This window comes from Typopeltis vanoorti, chromosome 20 (genome assembly GCF_054136105.1).
Source record: "Typopeltis vanoorti isolate ZY-2024b chromosome 20, IOZ_Tvanoo_1.0, whole genome shotgun sequence".
Lineage (NCBI taxonomy): Eukaryota > Metazoa > Arthropoda > Arachnida > Uropygi > Thelyphonidae > Typopeltis > Typopeltis vanoorti.
Window position 1 is genome coordinate 75,111,546 of NC_143568.1, and position 19,538 is coordinate 75,131,083.

The window sequence follows — 19,538 nt, forward strand, 5'->3', positions numbered from 1 at the left end:
ATGCCTCAGCTGGCATGAAATTTTGTCATGTTGTACCATCATTTTGTATTTTTATTATTATTATTATTATTTTCGGGCTACTCCAGGGAGTCCTTAGACTCATCAAGGGAGGCCCTAAACATCATGTCCACACAACTATACGACATTCTCACAGTATCTATCATACCTTGCCTTGAACTCGCTCACTGTCATAGCACCCACAACAGACTCTGGCAGCTTATTCCACTCATTTACCACTCTAAAAGTAAAGAACCCAGCTCTAACACCACTGCTAAACACACTCTTGCCCAGTTTCCATAGGTGTCCCCCTAGTTCTCCCACCACCAGTCCTGATCTCAAAAATATCCTCTGAATTAATCTTATAGAATCCTTTTGGCAATTTGAATGTCTCAATCATATCTCCCCTTTTCCACCTATCAACCAGTTTCTGCAACCCACAAATCTTCAACCTGTTCTCATATGGTTCATTCCATAGACCTGCTATCATCTTAGTCACTCGCCTCTGGATCCTCTCCACCTCCTCCCCATCAAGAAGGAACCGAGGTGACCAAATCTGGGCACAGTGGTCAAGATGAGGTCTTATCAAGGCTCGGTACACAGGTACAATAACTTGCTTGTCTGTGCTCATTAAGGTATTTTTCAACAACCAAGTGAGTTGATGAGCTGATTTAGCTACTTTCGCTATGTGCCCCCTAAATTTCATCTCCCTATCCACCAACACTCCCAAGTCCTTGGCCTCATCAATCTCTTGGAGTACAGTTCCACCCATGTGGTATACTGCTGCTAATCTTTTCACCCCAAAATGCATAACCTTACATTTTGTCACATTGAATTGACATCCATTCTCCTTAGCCCAGAACTCCAATCTATCTAAGTCATCCTGCAAGACTTTGACATCTTCTGCATTCACTATCGCCCTCCCCAACTTTTCATCATCAGCGAACAAATGAACTGTTCCACTTAAATCCTTCCCTATATCGTTAATGAACAGATTAAACTGCAGTGGTCCAAGAACAGAACCCTCTGGCACCCCACTAGTCACAGGCCGTCTTTTGGACTCCATTCCTGAATAAACCACTCTTTGATATCTCTCCATCAACCACCCTCCTATCCATCTCACCAACCCTATATCCATTCCCATATGTTGTAGTTTACGGATTAGAATTCTATGTGGTATCCTGTCAAATGCCTTTGCCAGGTCCAGCAGTATCACTGTAAACCCATTTCCCTTATCAAGTTCAGCCGTCACCTTGTTATAAAACTTGAGCAAGTTACTCAGGCATGATCTACCCTTTACAAAGCCATGCTGTCTCCTGTACAGTATCTCATTTTCATCAATCCATTCCTGTATTTTTCTCTTGACTACTTTCTCCACGACCTTGACAACAACTCCTGATATGCTGATTGGTCGGTAATTTGCAACCATAGTCTTGGATCCTCCTTTATGCAGTGAAACTATTTTCCCCTCTTTCCACGCCTTCAGGACTAAACCAGGCCCGAGACTCAGATTAAACAACATGGTCAAGGGTACTGATAATTCTTTAGCCACTTCACGCAAGACCCGTGCCAGTATACCATCCAATCCCACAGATGTATTCACATTAAGGTTCTGTAATAGACTATTCACCTCCACTTCATTCATCACAATTCCCGTATAAACTAATGGCTCCTTCATTTTTTCAATGTCTCCACCTGGATGATATACTTTTGCAAAGTGCATGCTCGGTAACTCCACTATATCGACTGGTTCAGTGACCTCCTTACCATCGTCATTCCTTATAATCATTTTGCCATGTACAGTTTTTTTCTTGTTTGCAGCATATTGAAAGAACTGTTTGGGATTCTCTTTTGCTTGCATAGCTAGTTTCCTTTTATAATCGGCTTTTGCCGTTTTTACCACGCTCATTACCCTTCTGGCCTGCACTTTATGCCGTTCATGTGCCTGCAGGTCACCACTTTCTTTAAATTCCCTCTACAGTTTTCTTTTTTTGCAGCTCAAGCTTAATGGTGTTATTCATCCATTTAACCCCTACTTGTTTTACTATTCGGACCCTAGGTATACAATCAGCCATAACCTCCTGTAAATGCTCCTTGACCACTTCCCATGCTCTATCGACGTCCAGCCCTTGCAGTTGTACATGCCATGGCACTGATCCAAGCAATCTCCTAAGCTTGTCATACTTGCCAGCATGGTAATTCCACATATACCCTGTCTTAATCAAAAATTCCACACCTTTAGCCACCTCCCAGGTCAAGAGCTTATGATCACTCTCACCAATAGGTGGCAACATGGTCATATTCATTACAGTCAAATTGTGAGATGCTATTACCAGGTCAAGCACTCTCACACCCTTAGTATTTTCAGTTACATGCTGTTTCAGATAATTATCCCTTAATAATTGAATAAAATCCATTTTCTTCCAATCAATGTTACCATAATTAAAATCCCCCATAATAATTACCCTCCTTCCACTCATTTCATCAATTTGTTTATGCATACTATCTGCACCATCTATTCCATCACCTGGTCTATAGCAGCACCCAACTGTATATTTTATTCTGCCAGTCTCAATCTCACACCAAATAGCCTCAAATGAGCTCCTTTCACTATCCTGCAATACATCTTCAATTCTCCTTGGTTGCAGTTCATCAGCTATCATCAATAACACCCCTCCCCCCATTTTATTCTCTCTGTCCCGCCTAAACACACTATAACCTACACATTCTATCCCACTAACTATATCATCTTTCGTCAGCCATGTTTCACTAATGCCAATAACCTGTGGCCAGGAAGAGCCAATCAAGGCCAAAAATTCTTCCTTCTTGTTCCTAATACTCCTGGCATTAGTATTCATGAAATGCAGTGATCCCTTTGTTCCACCCCTATCTTGATGCGTTATTCTAAATGTCCCATTCCCATTTTTTGTCCTTAGTGCTGGCTCAGGTACATTATATACATTTTTACACTCAACTGTCTCACTGATGTCTGCATATCCACTCCCCCCATCCTTGGTAGTTCTAGTTTCCCTGGTTCTGCACATCTATTTTCACTTCATTCAGCAACACTTTTTCCAGTCTTCGCACACCAAGTCCATTCAAATGCAGGCCATCTATCTTGCATAAGTCCTTTCGCCCATCAAACTCATTCCACACTTCCATGAATTCCACACCACACCGTTTGCATAACCACCTGTGCATAATGTCATTTGTGATTATGGCCCTCCTTCTAAACTCCTCTGTCATTCCACGGCAACAGCCTCACCATTCTAACTCTGTCACTCTTTTCTTTCACTACCTTTAACAATACTTTCAAGTCCTCTCTCATAAAAAATTTATCACCTTTCAATTCATTCGTACCTGCCACAATTATTAATTCTTTCACCCTCTGTTTTTGCACTCTAATACTCTCACTTACATCCTTAAATTTCGCACCCTGTAAGTACGATTTAGTTACACTCCCATCTATCACTCCTCTTAATAACGAGTCACCATACAACACTCTTTCCTTCATTTCAGAAACTCGCCCACTCTTACACTGGTTATTTACGTTAGCCGAATCACTCTGGAAAGAGTTTTGCAGGTGCTCTAATTGCCGCTGCACATTTTGTATCACTGCGCGCAACCTAGTGATCTCACTTCCTACAAATAATTCCTTATTTTTTTTATCATTCAAACCACTTTCTCTCTCTGTATAGTTGCTCTCACTCTTTCTTAGATCACTGCTCTCTCATTGCCATCTTGTACATCGCAATTCCCTATCAAGCCACTATTTTCACTCACATTCTGGCTTTCTTCAACCATAGCTGTCTCACAACCTGACACATAATTCAACTCCTCACTTTGCTTACACTTTCTGCGCATTCTCCCACCACTATCACTTTCAATCCAAACTCCAGCCTCATTTGGGAATGCATACATTCCACACACATCACATTGGACAAATTCTCTCACATTATAGTTTTTGAACAATGGCATCGTATTTTTGGACGCCGTTATCTTACGTCGCATTGCCGCCATATTCAAATCTATGAAACGTATCGTTAAATACTAAATTAAATAACGGAATTTACACCAAAATCACACTGTCACCACAAGCTACCAAAATTAGACAATACTATGTTATGATTTTAACCTATATTCTAATTTTCATTCAAAATTATACTTAGCTTTCAGGAGCTCCCTGAAAACATGACCAACCGCCTAGCCCTCTAGCGGCCAATTTAACCAATAGGAATACAATTTGGTCGGCTAAATCCCAAATTTCCAGCCCATCCTCGTTCGTTCAGTATCCAGGTAGATACCCAACGGGGTGTACCACGAGAAGGTAAGGATTGGACATTAGGTCAGAAGCCCTGGTCGGTTCTCCGCATTCCTTTAAAGACTATGTGGAGGTCTCCTCTTAGTTATATAGCTTTGACCCTTAAGCACCCCTTGAATATGGATTAATTACTGTGATAAACTTCAATTATCTCAAGGATTTCCTCTTTATTTTCCATTTCTAACTTCTGATTTTTGTTCAGTCTTTACATATTTAAGACACAGAAATTCCACAATTTTCCTCATGCTGTGTTCTCTTCTTTCTTCTGAACAGCTGAATGCTTAGCAATATAAATTAATGTTCTTTTCATTCTGTGCTGGACCAGAAATACAGTTCTGCAACTTTTGCTTAGCCAGTCATTGTACATTGCAATTACTAATTTCAACGTTATACCTTTTCATAGTGCTGGAAAGTTAGTTATAATTTTAAAATAAAACTAGCAGAATTTATAATAATCTTTGGTTCATAAGGCTTATGCACTGAGGTAAGTTCATGTAATAATTCCCACAACGAGAATTACAGCAATGCCTTTCACTTCTTTCGTAAGTGATACAAATAGCACCAACATTTCAACATATGATAGCCTATATAAAATTCTAATTTCTCTCTGATATCTAATCTAAATAAATTTATTTTATATCTAAGCAAGACTTCAGTATCCAAAGATAATAAAAACCCATCTCAAAACGTTCCTCCTCACAACATATAAAAAGAAATGTTTAACTAACGACAAAATACTACATTACCAACTTAACTTAAAATTTGGTTCTTTTATTATTATTATTATTATTATATTCGTTATTATAATTATGTATATATATGTGTGTGTGTGTGTGTATATATATATATATATCACAAATAAATATTATTTTTATTTGCGATTTTCAATTTCAATACAGATATCATACAATAGCCCATTTTACTCGTGTTGTTGTTGATGTTATTTTGCCCAATTTTTGAATGAAAATTTGCATTTATGTCAATTAAAACTGTCAGCCAAGTAGCCACTTCTGAACTGCTGGCTTCCTCCTTTCTCAGTATTTGTCTCAACGTAATGAGTTTTTAATGAAAAATTGCTAATGCTTTTAGGTGAAGTAGTTAAAACAGGTGAGGAGTAACTGTTAAGAATTGGTTAACTAATGTGACCTGTAGCTGAGTGTGGAGTATTTTACTTTCTTCAGCCTCCTTTGCAACCTAAGTCTCCATTTTGTTCTAGTTGTACCAAAAATTGTCACTGGACTCAAAACAATGTAAAGAAACATTTGCATTGTTTTGAGTCCAGTGACAATTTTTCAATTCCAATTTTTCAAATTCCAATCCAATACACTTCTGCCATCTCAGAACCCATTTCCAGAATTTTTAAGAAATTAAATTTAGTGGCTACTTTTCTGATCAACAAATTATCATCATGGTTTCCAGCTTCCAAAGATAAACGTTATCCTCGCTCTTCCTGGTGTCTACAAAGTTCGTTATGACTGCCATTGTTCTTACTTCGGGCAAACTTGATGCTTACTAGAAAAAAGAATACAAGAACACCAATCTTACATTAGCAATAGGAAATCTGAGACATCTGGCTTGGCTCAGCATGGAATAGATACAGACAACAATATCCTATGGTCTTGAAACACACTTACTTCATCTGTGTCACTGTAAATTTGAACGTTTGTTCAAATTTACAGCATGTCAAACTCGTTTACCTCCAACGGCCAAATTAAGAATTATACATCAAGCCCTTGGCTGCAACAGAAAAAAAAAATCTCAAAATAAAGAGGAAACAGATTTTTTAATATTAACATTAGAGTATATAAGTACAAAATACAACCATGTTACAAAAATACATATAAAATATAAAATTTACATATTTAAATAAAATTATACATATCATTTTTTTGAAGAAACTTGAGAATGTTTTTCATTAACGAAATCTTCAAAATTTGGTTGAATTTGTTGAGCTGTAGTTATTTTCAATATTGCTTGCACATGCTGGTCTGTTAATCTTGATCTTTCCGCAGTTTTGTTATTCTTTAAAGTTGAAAATAGTTTGCATAAATATGTGCTACCGAACATAGATAAAACATGCCTAATTGCACATAACACATTGGGGCATCGATTGACTGATAAATAATTACAAAACTTTGGAATTCCAACATCCATATATTTTTGTTTCAGTACGAAATCACACTGAATTTCGATTAATTCCAACTGTAAATTGTCATCAACAATTTCGATCAATAGAGGTGAAGTAAATAGGTGAAACTGATTTCCATATTTCTTAAAATCTAAAAATCTTCTTTTGAATTCGTTTTCTAATAACTTAATTTGATTGGCATATTCTGAAAATTTCAATTTGGTGATTTTTATAATGAATGAATGACAACATTCAAAATGGGATAAATTTTCTTTTTGAATTTGTTTTTTCCAAATTAATAAAAGTTATGTTATTATATTACCATGTTATATTTGAAATAACATGATACCACTTGATGTTTGCCTTGTAGTTTAAGATTAAGTTGACTAAGGTGACTTGTAATGTCAACTGAAAAAGTCAGGTCCTTTATCCATTGATCATTTTTTAATATTTCACATTCATAATTTTTCAATTCTAAAAAAAATGTAATTTCATCCAGCAATTTGAAGAATTGCTTTAAAACTTTATGACTGGAAAGCCATCTAATTTCTGTATAATAAGGTAGATTGCTATATTCACTTTCTATATCTTCTTGAAAGTTACTAAATTGGTGATGATTAAGCCCATGTGCACGAATATAATTTACAATTTTACTGACATTTTTTAGGATATGTCCAATATTTAAAACTCTGGAGCATAGTGTTTGCTGATGAATAATGCAATGGAAATGTTGAAAATTATTATTACCTTGTTCTTTGCATTTTTCTTTTAAATTTGTAACACTCCTTTAACACCACCAGTCATGGCAGGAGCACCATCAGTTGCAAGACAAACTAGCTCTTTTAACGGTAAATTGTATTCATTCAAAACTTCCATAAGGGCGTCAAAAATATCAACTCCAGCAGTTGATGCATACATATTATGCATAGGAATAATTTCTAGAAGTTCTTCACTTACTTTTAAGTTCATATCACATCCATGAATAAAAACAGCCAGCTGAGTGATATCCTGTACATCTGTACTTTCATCAGTTGCAAGGGAATAGGTCTGAAATGTTGGAATTATTGATTTTAGTTGATACCTTAAGTTCCCGGTTATATCATCAATTCTGATAGCAATGGTATTTCGAGATGAGCTTATATTTTGAAATTTCTTTAATTGACCAGGACACAACACTTCAACTACTTTAATAATACATTCGCAAATAAATTCCCCTTCAGTGAATGGTTTTGACTTGCTTGCAATTAAATGTGATAACAAATAACTGGTTTTTACCATAGCTCTATTATCTTCAATAGGTTTGGTAAATACACTTCGTTGATTTTGAAGTGTCAACTTTAATTCTGACAATTTATCTTCAAAGTTTCGCAACACATTTGTCATAGTTTTCTTTATGATTTGTATCATAATGCCTTTTAATATTATATTCTTTGCAAATTGCAATAGAGTTTCTACATATCAGGCATAAATTTTTTTTTTCCTTGAATACAAAAATATTGTAACTTTCATTTTTCTTGAATACTACGATGTTCTTCAATTAATCGTTTATTACTCATACTGGTTGAAGGTTTCAACATTATTTTTATAAATTCTTTATTAATTATAAAGAAAACACTACACTTTCTTACGACTTGAAAATTGCTAACGGCTAGCCTCTGATTGCTGTGGTCAATGGATGTATCTGCATACATAGACTTGCTCATTAAAATTCGATATTTATGTAGTGGTGTAACAAGATTTTTTGAAATGACAAATAGAACGTTATTTCCTTTAGAAATTGTAGAGTAGTTTGGCATATAAAATAATCTTAAGTGGAAATGTCAATTTTTTAAATATGTTTATTTAATTTGGTGTTGTCAAAATTTAAATAACCATATTGGTTACAAAGTTTGGCGTGCTACATGTTACTTGTCAGCGGGTCTCGACCAGTGGGCTGCGTGTTTGACATGCCTGGTTTAAAGACTGCACTGAGACCTTACTTACTGTTCAAACTTAAATCAGAATGGCTGCCTCTCATTTTCTAAGATATGGGAAAGTCTTATTCTAATCACGTCATTAATTTTTTTTAAAATACAGTTAATGAATAATTAATAACACTATTTCCTCAATTGTGTTGTTTTATGTATAATATCACTGTTTCAAATCAATCCATTGTTAATATTCTATCTTGTAATTAACTATCATTGCCACTGATGATGGCCTGTAATATTCAGACTGAAATATATGGCTTTAAATAAATATTATTGCTCATTTCTTTATGTTTATCGTGTGAATTAAGGAAATTACTGAATCAAAGCTTTTCAGAAGAGAGAGAGGGGGAGGGGGATTATGGCAGGCTATCATCCCTTGGTTCTAAACCCTAACATTCATATTATCTATAATAGTATTGAATTTTGAATGAAGATATTTTAAGTAAGAAATATCTCATTCAGAATTTAACAAGGAAAAAAAAAACTAAAAGGGGTAAGTCTTGGAAATAAGTGTAAAGATACTAATTTGTTTAAAGAATTATACCAATACAAATTTTGAAATATTAATTAAAGGTGAAAGATGTCATTTATTTGTAAAAGATTATAATGTAAGCAGTTTCTCTATAAGATATATGTTAGAGCCTAGTAACGAAGGTTCAAAGTCCAGTAACAACAACTTCGGATAAATTGTGTAGCCGACGGCAAATTGTTTACGTGCGAAAGGCACGTGCACAATGTTTTCCGGGAAGACGCGGCACGCGTACAAAGTATTCCAGGAAGATAGACATGAAAATAGGAGCCGGGTGCAAAAAAGAAAGATTTGGGTGAAGAGGGCGCTAGAGATACAAGGTATAAAACGGGTTTGCCCCCTCCCCCCGTTCAGGACATTTTAGGTTTTTTCATCTGGAGTTGCTGGAGAATTTCTTGTGGAGTCGGGGGCAGTTCAAGTTCGGGATCTAATCGATAGTGGGCAGCTATTCTCTGCTGTCGGTTTGCGATGTCGTACGGAAAGAATAGACGAAGAAATATTCAGTACTCTTCCGAGTAAGCTTGAAGAAACTGGCCGCCACATACGTCCATGTGGATCGATCCAAACCATGCTATTTCCAGTCGAGAATGCGATGTAAGGACAGAACAATGAAGGCCAAATCTAGCCCGTGAGTCAATTACCAAGGATGAGATCGAACATTCGGAGGGAAATTATAAAAAAAAATGACAGACTGAATGAGTTCCAGGAATGTGGTAATGTAAAACCCTTTTATGATTCTTTTGTTAAGAAAGAATGGAATGTTGTGTTATGGAAGAAACGAGATGTTAGGTTATAAAACTCTAAACTTGTAGGAAGGAGGACTATAGTGAGATTTAGATACCAGTGTCTAGAGTCTAAAGGCTGTTTCCTTAGTGTTTATATGAATGAGTAGTAGTTAATTTGCTATAAGTAATGATCTATAGAGTTATCGATGTGAATGTTTTAAGAATATGTGTAAGCTAGTAAAGATATTTAAAAGATGCTAGCAAGAATTTTATATAGTGAAATGAGCCTATTCTTGGATATGATGTGTGAATTACAGTTGCTATGTCTAACCTTATAACTTGAGATAACTCTATACTCTATTCCTATTGATTTTTTTTTTTTTTTTTTTTTTTTTTTTTTGTAAAATGTGTAATCTTAGGAATCTAATAAATGTATCTTGATTATCTTAACCTGTTTTGTGTCTTGATATGAATTCAATGCACCGCTTGCTAACATTTGAATCTGAGCAGGAGAGAATTATATGACAGAGACCATGACTGCAAACTAAAGTATTTTAAGAGAGAAAATTGAGATAAAGAGTAATTAATAGATTGATTTACTTAGTATATTTTCTGAGGGTTACTCCTTGGTTAAAAGGAATTTCTAACCTAGGGATCTGGCTGGGGCAGCTTGATCAAATAAATATTGCCAGAACCTGATTAGGAGGTAACTCCAGACCGTTATTGCTGAGGATCGGACTCTATTCAGAAGTCTATCCTTTATCAATTTATTTAATATACTTAATCATTCTAAGAATCGGCCAGTTGTGTGGATAGATTTAACTGTGGATAAGAGTACAGAATTCTGATAGTCTCGTGTGTATAGACCATAGAAATATATAGTTAAAGAAATAACACTACACAGTGACAATCTAAGATAAGTGATATAAGTAGAACACAATAAAGAATAAATTAAAGAAATGTTTCGACATAACAATAGTAAGTTCTAGAAATTAGCCAACTCAGGAACTGGCCAAAGAAAGGTGTAGAAAAAAAGTTTCTTTAGTCAATGAATAGAAGTGAACCTATAACAGTCTTTCTTTGGGTAGCCTAGTGCTATGAATCTAAATGCCATTTTCACAGAGCTACATGCCATCTTTGTGAATTTTCAATATACAGTATAATAGTAGTTTATGATTTAGATGTATTAACTCTTATTAGTGAAAAAGTGATACTTGTATATTTGAGAACTACTTCAACAAGAACTGAAGTCTTATTTAAAAAAAAAAAAAAAAGCTGTACTTGTAGTGATTACTGATGCACCTCACTGAGCTGATGTAATTCACCTTTTAAAACTTAAATGCTAATAAAAGGGACATTAAAATATGTTAAAATTTGTAAGCATTTAACATCAAACTTCAATAAATGATTGGAAAATGTAGAATAGTTAATGTCTATAAAAATTAGTTTTTTTTTTGTAATATTTGGTATGGATATCTATTTCTTTCATTTTGCTTGTCAGTCATTGAATTTCTCTTGTGGTTGTTTCATGTGCTGACCATACTTTGTCTCACATGTAAATGCTTTTATTCAGAGTATGTGAATAAGAATGGAAATGATATGAGACAAACTCATCAAAAAAAGATATGAAGATAATAATAAAGTGTTTCTGCTGTAGATAATTTAGTCATTATTAATTATAGCATATATTTATGTATCTCTTTGAATCATTTGGTCATTACATATGGTCTGATTTAAACCAAAATTGAGATTACTTAATCTTAGAAGAGATCCTAAAAATTAAATTTTTAAATTTAATAAATTTAAATAAATATCTAGCCACAGCATAATTATATTTTGTTTCTTTACAGATTATTTTGCCACTAAATGATGTGATTTGAACCAAAAGTTGAGATGACTCAACAAATTTTGCACAAGATCCATCTTGGCTGGGGCCAGAAATTTTATGGGGTTGCTTCAGGGTCAAAACTAGATAACTAGGAGAATGCCTCCATTGCCTTTTAAGGAATGTGGAGAAGTGATGGATATTTCTGACCTAATGCTCAATCCTCGCCTTCTTGTAATGTTCAGGTATCTATTTGGATACTGAATGAATAGGGATGCTGGCAGTTTGGAGGTTGGCTGACTCAATAGTATTCTGTATTGGCTACAAAAATACATCGATGGTACAATAAGATGTCATGCTGACTGGGATGTCACTTGGTTAAATAAGCCCTCTGCTGTTTTCACCAGTGAACCAAGCTGAACAGTGATAAGTTAAGTGCTAGAATAAACTCAAACTCAGCATCAAGAATTCAAGATAGGTGCCATCACTATAAGAAGTATCCAAAAAAAAAAGAAAAAAGTGGAACTTGCAATAGACAAGTCTTGTTGACTACATTCTAGCTGATAGTGATGTTTTCGTGCTGATTCTTGATATGTTGAGTGTACAGGGAATTTGAAATAGGAAGTGAACACTTGATTAGTTTTAAGCAGAATAATAATTATCATATTGAAAAAAGAAAAAAAATAGCCTTAAAATAATCAATGTTGAACTGCCCTAACAGGTGAACTGTATCTAAAATGTACAACTATATAGAAAAAAATGAAAGTTTGAAAACAATCACGTTTTGAAGACATTGGCAGACTGAAGAAAATGTTGATTGATTTAGCCAGAAAGGCACATGGTTAAGTTGTCTGCAATAATAGAAAAATCAGAACTCCATAATGGACTCAGGAAATTAAAAAGAGGCAATCATAATTATAAAATCACACAGTTTCATAGTAGAAACTGAGTTATTGTACAAATATTTCATCTTATATATCGTAAGACATCAGTGTGAGCGAAGAGCAATACATGCAGCTCCATGTTAGTTAAAACTATTGGACTGGAAATGATAAAATAAATTAATTATAGTACAAACTATTTGAAGATAACAATTTCCCAAACTTTAGAGATGGTGAGCCAGCAATTACAATTGCTATTTGGAAAATGAAGTAGGGGTTCAGCACTTTATTTGAATAAATGTTCATGTTTGTACATAAATCTGTGTTAATAGTTTCATACTCTTTTGCATTGGATCCTATGGCTTGCATTTTCAATTCCATGTTGTACCAGGCCAGATTTGTGCTTTTTGATAAGCTGGATGTGATCTTGATGTTCAGAAATACATTTATTGACTCATCTTGTAATGATGTGAAAATTATACAAATTTTCACATCATCGGTGAAAATTTGTCTGTTGGAGAGGGTAACAGATTGTGAATTTGATAGTGGTTAGTAGTGTGAATTTGTATATTTTTTCATAATCTTTACCACTCATTGAGTTGCTTGCCTTTTGATGTAGGGTAGGGGAGTCATGTGGAATTCTGCTTCTCTTAGATGCTTATCTAGGTGTGGTGGTAGTTATTTTTTTGTTTCTTGGGTTGTATCCATTTAATAAAGCTGTCTGTTTGGTCTACTTCTTGAGTGATCCCTGGTAGGAACAAATTATGTGTGCTCTGGACACTAAGGATTTCATGATACCATACTTTTGAGATGGATGTTAAGCCAATGTATTATGTATATAGCATGCCGTAAAGGTTGGTTTTCAGTAGACAGAAGTAGAAAGTGACCCGTCTGGGTTCTGTTAGATTAGATATGTACATCTAGAAAGGAAATTCCTCTTCATGATTCTTTTTTCAATGTCACTTTATTTCGAGGAAGTAAACTGTTGATTTTTGTAGAAATGGAGTTCTGGTCTGTGTGTTTACTAGGTTAGATGATAGGTGGTGAGCCCATTGCAGCTCCTTCCACTTGTTGGTATAGTTCTTTCTGTTTAGAGTCACCAGGTGTGATTGTAAATTTGAATAGGTCTGTTATGTTTGGGCTAGAATTTCTGTTGTTTCACTATGAGGAATATTTGAAATGGTGTAAAGATGTCAGTTTTTAATGTCTTGTATAAAATTTTGTGGAGATTTTTTTACATCAAAGAAGCTGAGTGGCCAATGAGAGGATGGAGAAGGTTAGACAGAAATCTTGAGAATAATTACCAAGTGAAAAACTTTCAACAACCATGTTATTATGTTCTAAAGAATTCAGGGCTTTCAAGGCTTCAGAGCTTCAGGACAAAAGAAATACCACAGTAGTTGTAGATTCCAAATCTGATGAATATGAAATGTTATTACTCCTGCAATATCAGAGTATATACTCTTAGATTAGTAGGGATCCTACTAAAAGCCAACTTTTAAGCTTAACATCCCTGAATTAAATTCCAACTGAAAAAATAATCATCAAGAGGAATATCCTTTCTGGATATACATATCCAATGGAACCTGGATGGATCGATCACTTTCTAGTTCTGTCTACCAAAAACAACTGACCTTTATAGGTTGCTATGTAGATAAGACATTAGCTCAACATCTATCTCAAAAGTATGGTATCATAAAATCTTTAGTGTCCATAGCGCACAAAATTTGTTTCTCCTAGGGATCATACAAGATTATAATAAAATTAGTTTAATCCTTTATCCAAGTGTGAGCAAACAAAGTTTGCACCTGAAAGTATCTTCAGGACTGGAGTAAGGTGGTACAACACCAGGCAACTCATTGCAAAAGTGGAGCAAGCTACCAACACTCCTATCTCAGTATCTCCTATAATGCAAAACACATTTCCTTGCCGATATGTCTAATGTTATGCATTAAGGGAAGGGCCACTACCCAGACTAGTTTCGACCTTTATTGAGGTCTCTTCAGTGGGAGCCAGGCCCAAGTGGAGATACCAGGCAGAAGCATTAGCAGGTCATCTCTACCTATAGGAATTGCCAAATGGTGTGCCACCCTTTTTTAATAAATTACTCTGGATTTAGAGAAAGATGTTGAAAGTTTATTTTTCACTTGGTTAGAGTATAATAAAATTAGTTTAATCCTTTATCCAAGTGTGAGCAAACAAAGTTTGCGCCTGAAAATATCTTCAGGACTGGGGTAAGGTGGTACAACACCAGGGCAACTCGCCTGAAAATATCTTCAGGACTGGGGTAAGGTGGTACAACACCAGGGCAACTCGTTGCAAACGAGTTGCCCTGGTGTTGTACCACCTTACCCCAGTCCTGAAGATATTTTCAGGCGCAAACTTTGTTTGCTCACACTTGGATAAAGGATTAAACTAATTTTATTATACTCTAACCAAGTGAAAAATAAACTTTCAGGATCATACAAGAATTTGAAACCATCAAACGAATAGCTTTACTAAATGGATATCACCCGAGAACAACGCAAAAAATAATTAACACCACTCCTAGACAGCCAAGGGAAGAACTCCACAAGACTTCCCATACATTACATCAGAGGTATCTTTGAATGAGTGGCAAAAATTATGAAAAAACTCATCAGCCAAATTCACAATCTGTTACCATGTTCGTACCAGCTGTCACAGAGAGGAAGATCAGTCAATAAACATATTATTGAACATCAAATTCACATCCAACTTATCAAACTGGCCTGACAGAATATAGTATTGAAAATGCAAACCACAGGATCCAGTGGAAAACACCAAAGTATTACACAGATCTATGTACAAACATGAACTTTTATTCAACGGAAGTGCTGAAGCCCTACTTCATTGTTCAAACCTTAATTATGGCTGCCTTTAATTTATTTCAGTTATCATTTTCAGCACAATAGTTTTAACTTAGCAAACATCATTCTGCATGTAGAGAGGGATTCTAATTTACTGTATGTCTCTACTGTTCTTTCATTTAGATTCCACTTACAGCAAAGCTTGAGAATGATCCTCCAATTGCAGATTTGATTAGGAAGCAGTATGAACAATGTCTGAACACCAGTTGTATGCATAAGGCAAAATAGTACACTACCAATGCAAGAACAGTTTGAGCCCATTCAGATCCTTGTGTGAAGTCAGTTGGGTCAACATGCTAGGTCACCATGAATTGAATGTGCAAGCTGTGTTGGCAAATTCTTTGTAATACCTTTGCTCTCTGACCTTACTGGCAGCAGTTGTTTCATCAGTTACAAATCTAATAATAAGATGGTATGTGTAGAATTTTATATAAATATGTTGGGGATGTTGCAGAAGAGGAAGCAATATTTTATATTTGTGAAAGGATGATAGACTTAACTACATTCACATGGTGAAATGAACAGTTCCACACATTATTGACATATAACATGTAGGAACACATTGAAAAGCTTGAAGGTAAAAATTTTTTGTACTGTGATTTGTGATAAATTGCATGAATCTTTTGTGTTGGGGGGGGGGGGGGGGTAGGAGTTATTGGAATGCCCTATCTTGATGTTGAAATTGTAGTCAATGCTTCAACTACTTTAAGGTTTTAAGGTGAACCTGATGTTTTTCAGCATTATGGAGTGCTACCATATCCATAGTGTGGTGATGACATTCTGGATGAGTATTTGTCTGAGGCAGTGATTTGGCTGAAAATAGTTCACTTTGTGTCCTCTTTGATCTCCAGGTATGACCCCTTTGACATTTACTTTTTTGGTTTTATAAAGGATGAGGTTTGCTATTTATCAGTGCTGATTATTCTGAACAACTTGAAGGAATGCATAGGAACACAGTTACCACAATTTCTCACCTATTGCAGAATGCATGGCATGAAGTTGGATACAGCTCTGATATGTGCAGCAGCAAACAGAACATGCATTGAATTTCATAAAAGATGAAAAAATTCTTTGAATTACTTCTTATATCATTGTGGGTATAACTTTTGTATGTATATTATTTTATAGAAATTTTTGTAATTGTGCACATAATTTGTAGCTGCCCTGTATATGCATGTTTTTATTTATATGTAAATTTTGATTTTATTGTAGGTCTTAGTCCAGATTTACAGTCAATGGAACAAATTAGAAGAATTATGAGACCAACTGATGTTCCTGATCAAGGATTGCTGTGTGATCTTTTATGGTCAGATCCAGACAAAGATGTTATGGGTTGGGGAGAAAATGATCGAGGAGTTTCTTACACATTTGGAGCTGATGTGGTTGCAAAGTTCCTACATAAACATGATCTTGATCTTATATGTAGAGCACATCAAGTAAGTAAAAATGAATATGATATAAAAATTCTTCTGTATTGCTGCATTCTGTTATTATGTGCCATGTTTGTCTTTATATATTGTTTTTATTGTGATACAGTATGCATTACATTTTTAAGAGCAAATATTTTTAAACAATGCAAGACAAAAACAGAAGAAAAATGTTCAACTTTTAAAGATGTTGCACATGAAACAAAAAATAAGCATTAGGATAAAAAAAATAGCACGAAACTAATCAAAGATGGACACTATGATATGAAGAAAACTTGAAAAGCTTAGTGGTGGGGAACTCTAATTTCACAGATATCTGCAGGACAAATATTTCATTATTTGTCCTGTAGATATTTGTGAAATTAGAGTTCCCCATCACTAAACTTTTCAAGTTTTCTTCATATCATGGTGTCCATCTTTGATTTCATCAAACTATGAAATAAACAGTGGGATAAAGAAAATTAAACAGGAATATTCTACTTCAAAGAATTAGAACATGATTTTTATGACACTCCCAGAAGAATTTGGATAATAATACAAAACTCAAAAGAAAGAACTAAATGAAAGTATAAAATTAATGAATATTGGATTGGATCATTAGAACATTTTCAAAATCTATACATAGACAAGAAAAATATATAATCATAATCTTTAATGATGTGGAACAAACTCTTAAAAAGAATGAACAATAGAAAATCAGCTGGAATAGATAAAAATACAGAATTGAATTTATATTTATTAAAAATATAGAGGGGGGGGAAAACAATTAGTAAAAGAAATGTAATCTTCCAAATATAGTATTTAAAGAAAGAAAACTGCAAATGACTGAAAGATCCTAACAATACTAATTTTTCAAGAAAGTAGACAGGACAAATCCAGAGAACTGTGGAGGAATAAATCTGCTTTGCATAACATTAAAAAATATGCACAAAACTAATTGGAAATATAAATTATTTGAATTATAAGAAATAAGGATTAAGAAAAAATAATAATAATGGATGCAGTATATTAAAGCAAATAATAGATAAATCATTAGAATACAGTAAACCTCTATTTAGGCAAATGTGCTGAATTTACACTCATTATCAGTTTTAATGGAATGATTACAGCATAGAGAAACAAGTTTAATGGATCTTATATTTCATCACAGTCACAGAGACATCATCAGGGATAAATTTGTGAAAGCATACATAAAAACATTCAAAACAATAAATGGAAAAGAAGTTAGACTAAAAGCTTAAAATCCAAATGGAGTTGCCCTCTATGGGTGCTGTTGAGTGGGAGACCTAAGAATTCTTGTTGGAAGTTTTTTTCCACTTGATTAGACTATAATAAATTTAGTTTAATCCTTTATCCAAGTGTAAGCAAACAATGTTTGCACCTGAAGTATCTTCAGGACTGAGGCAACTCATGGTAAAGGTGGACCAAGAGAACTCTTGGCAACTCGTATAGGTAAATATGATTCTCCATTGCTTCCGCCTTAGTATCACCACCTCTGGGTCTGACTCCCACTGATGAGACCTCAGTGGGAGTCTATAATACTATGCATTATACATGTCCGCAAAGAGATTTGCATTATGAGAGATACTAAGACAAGGAGTGATGAGAGCTAGGTCCACCTTTACCACGAGTTGCCTTAGTCCTGAAGATACTTCAGGCACAAACTTTGTTTGCTTACACTTGGATAAAGAATTAAACTAAATTTACCTAAGAATTCAAGTTTCCCAAATCTTTGGAAGTTTAGCACAACCATATTTATTAAGATCAGGTTGTTTTCAAATCTGCTAATTCTAAGAAAAGTCTCAAGTTTATATTTCTTGCAGTGAAGCATAGTATATATTTTTTCCATTTGAATTCTGTGCAAGATATCCAAGGCATGGTCAGGTGGACCAGAACATCTGCCTAAAATAACACAAGAAATACACCTACCACCATACCTATGGTCAGTTTAACTATCTTCATCTGTGCTGTATTCATTCCATTAAATCTAATAATGAGCTGTTCACACATTTTTTATTGATTTAACTAAAACATTTGATAGAATAAGTTAAGACATAATAACCACATAAAAAAAAAAAAATACAAAAACAGATTTCAGAACTAATTAAGAATATATACGAAAATGACAGTTCTATAATAAATGTAGAACAAGAACAGACTAAAGGAATTAAAATAATCAAAGTAATTAGACAAGATGACTCATTATGTCCCACCTTATATAATTTAGTGATGGATGAAATAATAAAAAAAAAGTAAATGAATTGGAACAGTATGGAATGCAAATTAAAAATGAAAGAATGATTGGATATTCTGTTGATGTATACTAGCAAAAAAAGAGGTTGATCTATAAAGATTACTAAATATATTTAGGAATGCAATAGAAAAGAAAAATATAATTAATCAACAAAAAAAAAACCCATGATCTTTGCTAGAGTTTAAAACTTTGCTAAAAAATCATTTTGTTTTGTTGATTAGTAAATATTATGCACATAAATATTTAGAGGAAGAATTTGTATTTTTTGCATATTTATTTTATATTCTTTTTGCCTGACTGTAAATACATTGTTGAACCAAATATTTTGTTCTGCTTAAAAGAGAATTTAAAAATAATTGCTTTCATAGGTTGTAGAAGATGGATATGAGTTCTTTGCCAAACGTCAGTTAGTAACCTTGTTTTCTGCTCCTAATTATTGTGGAGAATTTGATAATGCTGGTGCTATGATGAGCGTTGATGAGACTCTTATGTGTTCTTTTCAAGTAAGTATAAAGCCAAGTGTTATTGGCTGTGTTAACCATATATAAAGAGAAAATTATTTGCAAATAAATTGAGAATTGAAGCAAGGTTTT

The 19,538-nt window shown here is 34.3% G+C and overlaps 1 protein-coding gene across 2 annotated transcripts in view; it reads left to right on the forward strand.

Annotated features, from left to right (window-relative positions):
• The window catches only part of LOC150095572 (serine/threonine-protein phosphatase PP1-gamma catalytic subunit A), a 207,415-nt gene that overhangs the window by 176,241 nt on the left and 11,636 nt on the right, over positions 1-19,538 (forward strand). For both annotated transcript variants that reach the window (XM_090410724.1, XM_090410725.1), the window contains 2 exons: positions 16,477-16,700; positions 19,314-19,448. In XM_090410724.1, the coding sequence (XP_090266850.1) occupies positions 16,477-16,700; positions 19,314-19,448 (359 nt within the window). The remainder of the gene's footprint in view (positions 1-16,476; positions 16,701-19,313; positions 19,449-19,538) is intronic.